The sequence below is a fragment of the Hydra vulgaris genome, chromosome 06, assembly GCF_038396675.1.
Source record: "Hydra vulgaris chromosome 06, alternate assembly HydraT2T_AEP".
Taxonomy (NCBI): Eukaryota; Metazoa; Cnidaria; class Hydrozoa; order Anthoathecata; family Hydridae; genus Hydra; species Hydra vulgaris.
Window position 1 is genome coordinate 10,106,876 of NC_088925.1, and position 12,488 is coordinate 10,119,363.

Genomic DNA, 12,488 nt, shown 5'->3' on the forward strand with positions numbered 1-12,488 from the left:
ATTTATATGCATTTAAAGTTTTAGTATAAAAAAAATAAGAAATTGTTAATTTAATAATGAAAAAATATTATTAAATTAACAATTACAACAAATTGATTTTATTTCCATGAAATATAATCAATTTGTTGTAATTGTTAATTTATAAATATAAAAAAAATATATAAAGCTAGATATATACTAAATAAACACCAACTAACTCAACTATATTATTTATTTATTCATTGCCATATAAACTATGCTAATATTATATGGGGAAGCGCTCACAAAACCAAACTTAAAACTCTCTGTCGGCATCAGAAACACGCTGCTCGCACAATTAATTTTGCAAATCGTTTTTCAAGCTCAACAACACTTCTTATAGAAATGAAAGTTTTAAATATATACAAACTAAATATTTTTAATATTTTATGTTTTATGTTTAAATTGTAAAGAAAATGTATCTCCTAATGTATTTATAAATCTCTTTAATTTGGAACCCAAAAACAAAGATGAACTTCGTTGTAGTAAAAATATTCAAGAGCCATTTTGCAAAACGAAAATTGACCAGTTTTGTATTTCTTATTTCATTTCTCCATTTCTTTGGAATAAAATAGTCTTACCTAACTTTGATTTTTCTTTCAAGTGGTCTTTTCCTTCCTTTAAAAAGAAATTAAAAGAAATAATATTTTCAATACAAAATATATTCATCTATTTTTAATATTTCAAGTTAATATGATTTAATACATTATTTTTGTTTACTGTATAAAGAATATAATTTATACAACTTACATTGAATACTTTATATTATAAAATTATTTAATATTGAGAATGTTATATACTTACATTATAAATATTATGTTAAAACTTCCTTAACATCTGAAGAGTATTATAACGCATATGTAATTTTTTAATGTACGAATTTTTTTTTATATAGATTGTAAAGGGCTTCATGATAAGATCATATGATCTTCTGGAAGTCCTACCAGTAATATATTCATTGTAAATTTATCTTGTTCATATTATTCTGGAAAAAAAATTACAAGAAAAAAAAAAAAAGAATGCATTTATTTTTTATGTTTTAAAAAAATTGGTAGAATCTCAGTACAGTTCTAACATATAAACTTATTTGCATTTCACAAAAAAGATCTTTATTTAAGAATCTTAAAATAATAATAATTTTAAAATTATTTCTTACAGAACTAAAAAATAGTATAACAATATGAATGATAAAAAGAGATGTTCAATTGGATTAATAAAAAAATTTGTCACAATCAAACATATGTAAAATCCAATGATATCAAGAAAGATTCAAGTCTTGATGATTTTGATAAAGACTTGATAATTAGTCGTTCTGGTATTGAAATTAATGAAAATACAACAGTTTGCCTACACCATGAATATGTTTACTTAAAACGTTACTCAACAATCCATATAACTTGCTGTAATCCATTTCATTTACACAATAGAAAAAGAAGAAAACGGTTTACTAATTAGCCATAAAACTTTTTTAAAGCTTTATTGTAATTATATATAAGATTATTTTTTTTGCAAAACTCTCACTGAAGCAGTAATTATAATGTTTTTAGGAGGATGTAAAGAAACTAGTATCCAACTTGCTGGAAAATTCAAAAACACTGGTATTAATGTTATTCCTGGAGAAAAGATGTCTCTCATGTGAGATTAAATTGATGTCATTTAAGGATAATGGACCAGGAGAACCGACTTGCAGCCAGATTTATGAAAATAAAGATAATGAACTACCTATAAACGAATTGTTAAAAGAAAATCTTAATTCTTATTTGACGGTTATGAACATAAGTCTTCTTAAAATCCATGCTGTGAATAGACACTCAAGAGTTGCTCGTGGTAAAAAGAAATTATTACATGTTCAAAAAACAGTAAAGTTAGGTATTGCAAGGACTTTAAATATAGATCTTGATCAGTTAAGCCAAGAAGATTCCTTCAATAAATTGTCTAAAAAAGTTAAAAATAAAGCAAATGATATGGACATACTTATAGGAAAAATCAAAGAAGAAATGTTAATTTCAAATCGGAATCAGAAAATTCAACTACTAACACTGGTTCCAATTTCTTGGTCTAACAATTTCTTGGTCTAACAAAGATATAGAAAGAGAATTTAGTGTTACTAATTATATGGTGCAGGTATCACGCAAATTGCTGCAGAAAAATGATATTTTATTGTTCCCAGAAAAAAAAAGGAAAAGAAATAACTTAAGAGACTTTAGATAAAATTATTGAATTTTATTGTAATGATGAAAATAGCAGATAAATGACTGGTAAAAAAGATTTTGTGAGTATAGCTCGAAGATCTCACATGCAAAAGCGTTTGATTCTCTCAAATCAAAAAGAACTATATGCTAAGTTTAAAACCAGTCATCCAGATATAAAGACTTGGTTTTCTAACTTTGGCTCACATTGTTCAAAATGGTGCATTACAGCAAAGAGTTATCATAGACTGGAGTGAGAACGAAGTTAAAATACGTCATTTTTCAAGGAACAGTCTTTATAGTAAAATAATTTTCTATTTAACACTGCGTAATTATCATAATTAAAGTTAACCAATCACATTCCACGTTTAACAAAAATTATCCAATGATATTGTTTCAAAACGTTATAAACGATCGCAAATAAAAGATGGAAGTTTAAGAAATTCGTAAACAATATTTAGAGTTAGTTTATTGTTATTTTTTTGTTGTGCTTTTGAACGACTAATAATAAATTTCTAGATTAGAGTTTAACTAATAAATATCTAAATAAAAATTTGATAGTATTTTTGCCGGATTTACAAAAAGAAGTTTTATGTTTCTATATTTGCTTTAAATCCGACAAAAATACTCCAACACAAAATAAAATCCGACAAAACTACTCCAACACAAAATAAAATCCTGGAGGGATTTAATAAGTTCCTGGCCGAAATAACAGTTTTAACGAATGTAACTAACCTATAGCTGAACAGGCAAGCAAAAAATAAGATTTAAATTGGTAGTAGAGATTAAGGCAGAGAGTCTAAAACTTTGATATTTATACCTATAATTGAGTTAAGCAAAAAACATTTACTTCGCCTTAATCGTGATTTTTGTTTTAATTAACTTCTTGATTGATCGAATAGTTGTTAAAAACGTATCTAACAAACTTTTCTTTTATTAATCCATTTGGATTACAACTCTCAAAGCTTATTGATTACGTTTTAAAATTTTCCATTTTTTTGCAAAAGCACCATTTTGACTTGCTTCTGGAATAATTATACTACAGAGACTGTAACGCGATTTTAATTCATTTTCGGCTTTGTTCTCCCTCCAGCTAAGCTATTATACCTCCTTGATTACAGTAGGAGCATCTGGTACGCATACAGTATATGTGTGTACCTACCATTAAAATGTTAAGTTAATAATTAGTGCAGTTGAATTATCAAAGGATTATCATGAACTTATTGACATGCTTATTTGTAGTAGGGCTAACAAGAATTGCATGATACATCGTTGCCGTTTGTGTCCAGAAGATTCTAAATTAAGAAAGTATCTTGAAAATGAATTAAGTTCTCAAGAAGATATTGATGGAGACGATGATTGTTGTATAGATTACAAACAATGGAAGACAACAGACCGATCTGAGCTAGTAAGTCTAACAGAAACCACAAGTAGCTTCATTAATACTCTGACAAATAAGTTACAAAAGCTTACTGTTCATTCTTATATTGCGAAAAGTCAAGCTGCTTCTTTAAAAAAATTAAAAGATGAGTTAAGTAGTATTGAGGTTATTGTCCTTTGTGATTTCTCAGAAAACTATGAGTTTGTAGTACAAGACGAAGTACAAAGTTTTCACTGGAACAAAATTCAAGCAACATTGCATCCAACAGTAATTTACTATAAAGTAAATAGCGTTTTCAAATGTGATTCAATATGTTTTATCTCCGATGATTTACTGCATGATGTAGATATGGTATACATGTGATGAAGTTAACAGTTGAACATATTAAAAGCAATATTTCTCATTAAATAGAAACTGTTCATTACTTTTCACATGGGTGTGCTGGCCAGTACAAATACTGCAAACATTTCAAAAATATATGCCACCATGAACAAGATAGTTCTATGAAATGTACATGGTCTTTCTTTGCTACAAGTCACGGTAAATTACCCTGTGATGGTATTGGTGGGACTACTAAACGACTAACTTCTATTGATAGCCTTCATTGAACAACAACAATTCATATACTTACAGCATCTGCAATGTTTTATTTTCGTCAAAATGAAATCATAGGAATTAATTTTTATTACATATCTAAAGAGTCAAACATGATAATCCAAAGCAAAGATATGCAACTGCAACAACGTTCCTTGCAGTTTTTTTATATTATGGAGTTTGTTACATATAGAACCTTAAGAAAAAATTTCAGAATCATATCATTTAGGCATCTCGAAATAAGCATTTTTTTGTACGGGGCATCAAAAAACATACAATAAGTGTTTTGAAATTAGATTTTCATATAGAAACTCGATTTTTGGGTTTTAACCATCAGTTTTGAGTTCCTCGCCCTAACAAATAGTTAGATACTATTTTTACCACTTTTGAACAAGTATTTCAGAAGTTAAAGCTAATTGTGTTGTGCAATTAGCTAAAAAAATAAATGGCGCTGAAAAAAACAGTCAAAAAAGAGATTGGGACAGAGTATCGATATCTCTTAAACCGTATGGATTCAGATACTAAAATTTTGAGTAAAGTTTTTTTTCATTAATTTAAGCTTGTATTCCAAAAATCATCAAAATCCAAGATCGCATGGTGCCGAAAATTTTTTTTTTTTTGGTTGATTTGACACGGAATGACCCTTTAACAAGAAAATATACTTTTTTTAAAATCCTAAAATACATTCATGCTAAAAACTGTTTTTCAAAATAAATTATTTGGATAACATGCTTTAAAACAATATTATAGTTATAATAAATAACTATCAGACTACTTTAAAATGAACATTATTTACTTGTTTGAAGTTACCCCAAAAGAGTATAAACCTACGGTTTACGTTACGGTTTAAGTTACGGGGTAACTTTGACCACCCTGTAAAAAAACCAGAAGGTTGTTTCTTGAGCCAAAAACTTTTCGCTTAATTTTATCTCAACGTTTGTCTTTAAAACAGAAGAAAAACTGAGCTGTTTGCTATCATTTTTATCTTCGCCCAGACAACATTCTGTTTTACAGTTTTTGATTGTGTTTACCAAGATGTAGTTTTTATTCTTTTTCACTTATAGTAAAGAGCATTTGCATCAAACTTCAGATCAAAATTTAAGCAAGAAAGATTGCATTTACAAATAAAACAAAAATAGTAAAACGTTACTTAACTGTTTAAAAGTTACAAATGTTTAATTAAAATTTTTAAAAATGTTTAAAGTTATCCCTCTGGCCAAAGTATAAAAATGTTTAAAGTTATCCCTCTGGCTTACGATATAGAAAATTGAATTGATATAGTTAATGTAAAAACGGTTAGGATCTTAAAAATATAAGTTATAATACATATTCGGTATTATTTGTGATCGCCAACGGATCACCAATATTTTACTGCGCCTATTTTTTTTTTGAAAGCACTGTATCTCCATTAACAAACTTGTAAGGGCAATTTTGGGTAATAAGTGTATTGGTTATGAAAAGGTTTCAAAGTTTTGCATGGGCTATAGAATATGGAAAAATAAAAGGGTTCACTAGGATACAATGCTTAGAGAGCTTAACATCCATGTTATTGATATTTTAAACAATTTGAACTGGCAAAGAAAGTAGCTCTATTAAAATGCTGTTTAAATTTTTGCACGTTCAATTAAAAGTAATATGGTTAAGTAATTGGCTATTGTTATTTTGTTTTGAAGCCCGAAGGTTCAATGCCAGCCTTTGAAATTTGTACTGAAGCAATTTGTGTCTTTGATCCAGCAAATTTTTCTATCGGTATAGTACAAAAGTGCTTAACCTTGATGAAAGAAAGTCAACCGGCTACGACGGGTAGCCGGTTACGACGCTACAGCTGCGGATCTTTAGTAAATGTGCCTTTGTCAAACTTCTTTCGCTTATCTACAAGTGCTCGTTTACAACTGGTGTAGTTGCTGACTTGTGGAGAAAAGCGAATGTAACGCTTATTTTAAGAAAGGAGAGTAAACTAAATGTATCAAATTACTGGCCTTCCTCGCTCACATCCATTCCATTCAAAATGGTGGAAAGTATTTTTCAAACAAGCATGATAGTGGTCACAAGTGGTCATCAACAGCATCAATAGCGAATAAAATGCTAGGGTAACTTCTTTTTTTTTTCAACAAACATTATTTAATTGGGTAAAAAGTGTTTACAATCTCCGATATATATGTGTACAAAATCACTCAAAATAAAATTATTACACCACATATATTTACAATAAATGAAAGTTAAAAATACTGTTAGCGCGTGCTTGCTAGACAGTGGGTTGAAATAATGAATTTAAAAGTTCGTGGTTGATAAAATAAAGTGCTGGCTATTAACCCATGCATTTAAAAAATATATGCAAGTCCGTCGCACCACAGGGCTACTAGAGACTTGCTCGTGGTTGTCGTTAAAAGAAGATATACATATATATTATAAATTTAGTAAGATTATGAAGTTGAAGGAAAGCTCGCAGAAGACTAGGAGAAGTCTTATCATTAAGAACCTTTAAATTATAATGAAAACTAGAAATTTAAAAAGCAGATTTTATAAAACACAAATAACACAAATAAACATTTTGAGGTCTACTACTTTTAGGTTGATGAGTATTTAATTTAATTTTCAGTCTGTTAGTAAAATTCTGAGTATTTCTTTAAATTCAGGATCAGATTTTTCAACTTTGTTTTCAAGGAGTTTGTTTTCAAGGACGTGTTTTTGATGTTGGTATAATAATTTTAGTTTGGTTATTTGCGTACTCCCCAAGCTCTATTAGCGTATGTTAAGTAGTTGTGTATAAAAGAAAAGTATATACGTTTTAAATTACTTTGCGACAGCATAGGCCTTGCTTTATAAAGTAGACCTATGTTTTTTGATATTTTAGTATTTAATGCATTTATGTAAGCTTTCCAAGATATATTTTTATCAATTACAACTCCTAAAAATTTAATTTCCTGAGTTCTTTCAATGGTTATATTTTCTATTTTTAGCAGGGGTAGAGCAAGTCCAACATCGACCAACATTAACAATATCATCTATCAATCACCTGTCTTATGAAAATCGACTCAAACAGCTTGTTCTAACAACACTTGAAGAACGTCGTAAACGAGCAGACCTTATCAAACAATTTAAAATCACTTATCAGTTTTTTTGTCCCGCAAAAACTTTTAAACAATAAAGCCAAGTGTATTTTGATTGGTCATAACCATAAACTAGAATGCCAGCTAGTACGAAATTGTGAAGAACGACACAAATAGAGTTGTTGTCCCATGGAATGTATTTCCCAAGCAGCAGTGAACGCTCCATCAATCAATAGTTTCAAAGACAGTATAACGAAGTAACTTTTAGAGACTTAATTGCTGCTTTGTCTGTATTTTTTTTTCGTCAGCATAGAGGAGCTTGGTGTAGCACCTCTTCATTAAACTATAAATAGATTTTTTTTTTTTTTTTTTTTGATCACTGAAAAAAGAGATTAAAAAAACTGCGTTTATTTATCAAATGAAAAATTATTGTTAAAATAGATTTATGGACAGGACCAAAACACAAACAAGTATAAATTAAATATAATATATATATATATATATATATATATATATATATGTATATATATATATATATATATATATATATATATATATATATATAATATTTAATTTATACTTGTTTGTGGGATGTTCAGCAGGCTTGGCTAACAGGGTGTGCGGCCTGGTTTTTCCAACAATTTAGGCACTGGGCCCCTTATATCTATGAGACGGCCCTGATGTTTAGCCCTCATATAAAATTCATTTCAACTAAAAATTTTCTATAATTAAATGTAACTATTGAAAAATAAATATTTTGTATTTTATATTAGGTACTTTTTTAGTCTATTAAAATAAATTATACGAATTTTTCTCATTTTTGCTTTTTTTTTTTTTTTGTAAATTAGTTGTTTTTTTTTTACATAAAAATGCGTTGCGAGGAAAATAAATTAAAAAATAGTCAGCTTTTTAACTTGTATAGAACTTATTTATATGGTTTTTGGGAAGAAAAAAATTACGATTTTTAATATAATTAGATTTTTTTCTAACCCTACTACCCTTACAACTTTCTATTTAATTTTTAAATACTAAGTTTTAAATTAAAGTTATTAATCGATGTTTGAATTCCGTTTAAAAAATCGGTTAATTCTTTAGACAAATGATTGGAAATCGAAGCGCGTCCATAGGCGAATTAAATTTCTTCGACAAACATTTTTTTACCCATGATCCGTCTGATGTTTCTATACCCGATAATCAAATTTGATTTTTGGGGTACCTATTCGGGGAATAATCCGAGTGTAAATAAAATGTAATTTATTTTCGGGTTATTCAATAAATTGCATCCTTGATACTATAAATTGTTAGTACTAACGCTCAATAAAATTTCGCGCATTACTTTAAATATATAAATGAATTCTGATTAAGTTTAAAATGAGTAAAAACAACGATCTCAACTCTAAAGTTCTGCAATACGAAGATTTCCTGAATTCTAAGTTAAAATCTGATCTCCTTGAGGTCCATAAACAACGAGATTTAGTTTATAAAGAGATGGCTGAATATCTTCAGTTAAAGAAAACTATTGAAATAATACAACAACAGCAAAAGGAAAACATCAACTCTCATAAGCAATTTGAATTACGCACTAAAATAGACTTAGGGTGTAATTTTTACTGTCAGGCACTCATTCCAGATACGTCTTTTGTGTATGTTTCAGTTGGTTATGGATACTTTGTTCAAATGACTTTAGAAGAAGCAATTATTTTTATAAATAAGAAGATGAAAATTCTTACAGAAAAAAGTGATCGTTTTGTAAAAGATTCAGCAAAAATAAAAGCTCATATTAGATTAGTGATGGAGGGCTTAAGAGAAATTCAAAATTTAAATGTAGAGAACAGTGAAGAGTGTTTTATATAAATTTAATGGAAATTAAGTACAATACACAGAACACTAAAATGAATAATGATTATTACATTATGTTTATATATGCTCTTAATATGCTGAGAATTTTAGTTATAATATTTAACAGTTGTTTTAATAAAATTAAAATGCGCTTTTTTTATATTTTTTTTCTTATTTGTGGAATCTTAGTTATCAAAATTAATGTTGATAAACTGCTGTTTTTTTACTTTTAAGAGAGGTCTAAAAGGAAAAAAACAAATAAAATAAAAAGTAAAAAAATATCTAAAAATTTTAAATTATAATGAAATTTATGCATAATAATAGTTTACAATTTATTAAAATTAATATATTATACTATATATAGTGTTGCTATATTATTATATATAGTGTCGCTGCAAAGAGGCTCCAAAATATTCTGTTAAATCATTTTTATTAAATGATAAAAAATGTAATTGCAGAATGGTTCAACGTGGAAAAATTTTCCCAAAAAAAAAATTTTGACCTATTTTACAAAAATAATATTGTTTTTAAAGAATTGTGATTTTTAAATGTGTGAAAAAATAAAACTTTTGAAATCTTTTCTAAGTTAAGGTTATAATAATTTTATATTAGTTCTATATAGTTATTGCAGTTGTTGACATATATACATATATTGTTTTTACAAACATATATACATACATTGTTAGTTTTTTTTGCAAATGCAAAAAAAACTAACAATGTATGTATATATGTAAAAAAAAACAACAGATTTTTTGATAAATTTTATGAAAGTTTTTCTTATCAAATCTTAATTTATCATTTTTATTATCAGTAATTGGTCATCAATTATTTTAATCTCAACGACCAGTTATTTTAAAAAGCCCTAATGTGTTTATGTATATTTTAAACTGTGTTTTGTTTGACTTAAAGTTACAAATTAAGTTGTGAGTTACTCAAAAAAAAATTATTAAGAAGATTTAAAGATAAAAATAAAAGACCAAGATTTTCTTCTTCTTTTTTTTCTTTTAGTAAATTCATTTCCAACATGGCTGTAGGCAAACACTTTTTTAGTTGGGAGTTACTTAAAAGTAGAAAAAAAAAGCTCAAGAAAACAAGAAATCGGTTAAATAGAAGACTTAAATATGTTATATTGAGTTAAGAAGACATTAAGGCAAGAGAAATTTTAAAGCACTGATGTTTGTGGAAAAAACTAGACAATAATTTAATTAGCTTGAGGAAATAGTACAAGGACAGTAAAAGGATAATTTTACCAGATGACAGGTTATGCAAGATTATGTATTGATTATTGCTCAAGTTATCATAGTTCATTTGAGCAATGATAACATTGTGAAAAGTTTTTATTACATTTTTTTTTTCAATTAGTTTTAAAATTACAGTTATTTTATTAATAAACAATCTTAATTTGAAATTCAAAGGAATTTCAAACTAAGGTTGTAAGATCTTAAAGGCTTTTCTAATTATTTCTTGCTGCTGAACTTTTCTGGAAACCATTAAATTCGTTGTGGAATCTGCTGAGGTTGTGGAATCTGCTGGAAACCATTAAATTCGTTGTGGATCTGCTGAGGTTGCTTGTCAATTTACTATTGTTCCTCTACCTCTATATAAAATGAGTTGAAAATATCTGGCTGGGCAAAATCTAACAGACTTCAGTTCTATGATGAGTCTCTCTCTACAATTATGTTAATTTCTAAAATAAGTTATCTCTTGCTGCAGCTAACAAATTTATTATTTAATGACTTATTATTCTTTAAGGTTCAAAAGTTTTTGTATAAAGTTTTTATATAATTTTTTGTCATGATCAAAGATACTTTTAAGTTTTCTTTTGTGTTTTTCTAATTTTTATAAATTACCATTATTTTTTGTTAATTGATCTCTTGTTAAATCGTCTTTCTTAATTTTATGATTTCTTAATTTAAATAGTGACTTTTTGCCTTTTTCTTTGTAAAGAATTTGTGTATATATATATATATATATATGTATATATATATATATATATATATATATATATATATATATATATATATATATACATATATATATATATATATATATATATATATATATATATATATATATAAATATGTATATATATATATATATATATGTATACATACATACATACATACATACATACATACATACATACATACATACATACACACATACATACATACATACATACATACATACATACATACATACATACATACATACATACATACATACATACATACATACATACATACATACATACATACATACATACATGAATACATACATACATACACACAAATCACATATGCATATAGAAAGATTCTAGTGACACACTAAATCAAATAATAACCTTTTGTTATTTAACCTTATGTTATAATACAGAATTAATAATTTAGTTCCCACAATTTACACCTAAAGCTTAAACATGACTCAAAAATCTTTGAGTGATGTTTAAGAAAGTAATGTAAGAAACCTTTTATTAGACAATAGTAGTGTATAGTTTTTTTCATACCTTATCTACTTCATAATATTTTCATTTATTGAGACAGAATTTTAGTATTTTCAAGATTACATTTTTTTCGTTTGTATATTATTTTGTGGTAAATTATTAATATCTATTTTGTTTATTTTATTATTGTTTATTATTAATGTCTTATCACTATTGTCTTATCATTTATTATAGACTAGAATATCAATTTTATTTTAATGTGGTATTGTTTTTTGTATTTTTAATGAAACGATTGAATTTAAAAGAAATTTATTAGCTTTTTATTTTTAGATAATAATTTAATAGATTACAGTTTTTGCTGTGGTCCTTAATACTTCTAGGCGTTATTGATTGGGCGTCAAAATCGATCTATTTGTTATCATTAAGGTTATGTCTCAAAAAAATAAACAACGGTGGAAAAACGGATTAAACGACAATCACATGCGGATTTCCCCAGGGATTAATTCTAGGACCCCTTTGGTTTCTAATTTACATTAACGATTTAAATAAATTTTCTAATATTTTTAACTTTGTTTTATTTGTCGATGATTCCGATGATATTTGCCGATTTCTTACTCTTGATCAATATAAAAATAAACTTAAACAAAAACTTTTGATAATTGACAACGACTTCTGAAACTTTTAAATAGAAGTAATCGCTTGTTGTTGTTTTTTTGTTGTTTATTGTTGTTTTTTTTACAACATTCTTGATCAAATTATTCCTTGATCTTGATCTGAATCTTAATAAATCTGATATATAAACAATTGTAACAACAATATGTTTTATAAAATATGTGTTTAGAAATGTGTAAATGAGTGAGTACCTATTTATATATATTTTGTATATTATATTCAATTTTTATACTATAATTTTGTATTTGTATAATAGCGTTACAAAAAAACTTATTTGTTTTTTTTTTTTTAATTTGTTCTTA

The 12,488-nt window shown here is 26.6% G+C and overlaps 1 protein-coding gene across 1 annotated transcript; it reads left to right on the forward strand.

Moving 5' to 3' along the window:
• Positions 1–8,508: 8,508 nt before the first annotated feature.
• LOC136081638 (protein UXT-like) lies at positions 8,509–9,231 on the forward strand. Its single transcript, XM_065799180.1, has one exon. The coding sequence runs from the start codon at positions 8,604–8,606 to the stop codon at positions 9,084–9,086; it is 483 nt and encodes a 160-aa protein (XP_065655252.1). The 5' UTR covers positions 8,509–8,603; the 3' UTR covers positions 9,087–9,231.
• The last annotated feature ends 3,257 nt before the right edge of the window (positions 9,232–12,488 follow it).

Coding starts and splice junctions, on each gene's coding strand:
- LOC136081638 (XM_065799180.1), top strand. CDS start 8,604: ATGAGTAAAAACAACGATCTCAACTCTAAAGTTCTGCAATACGAAGAT.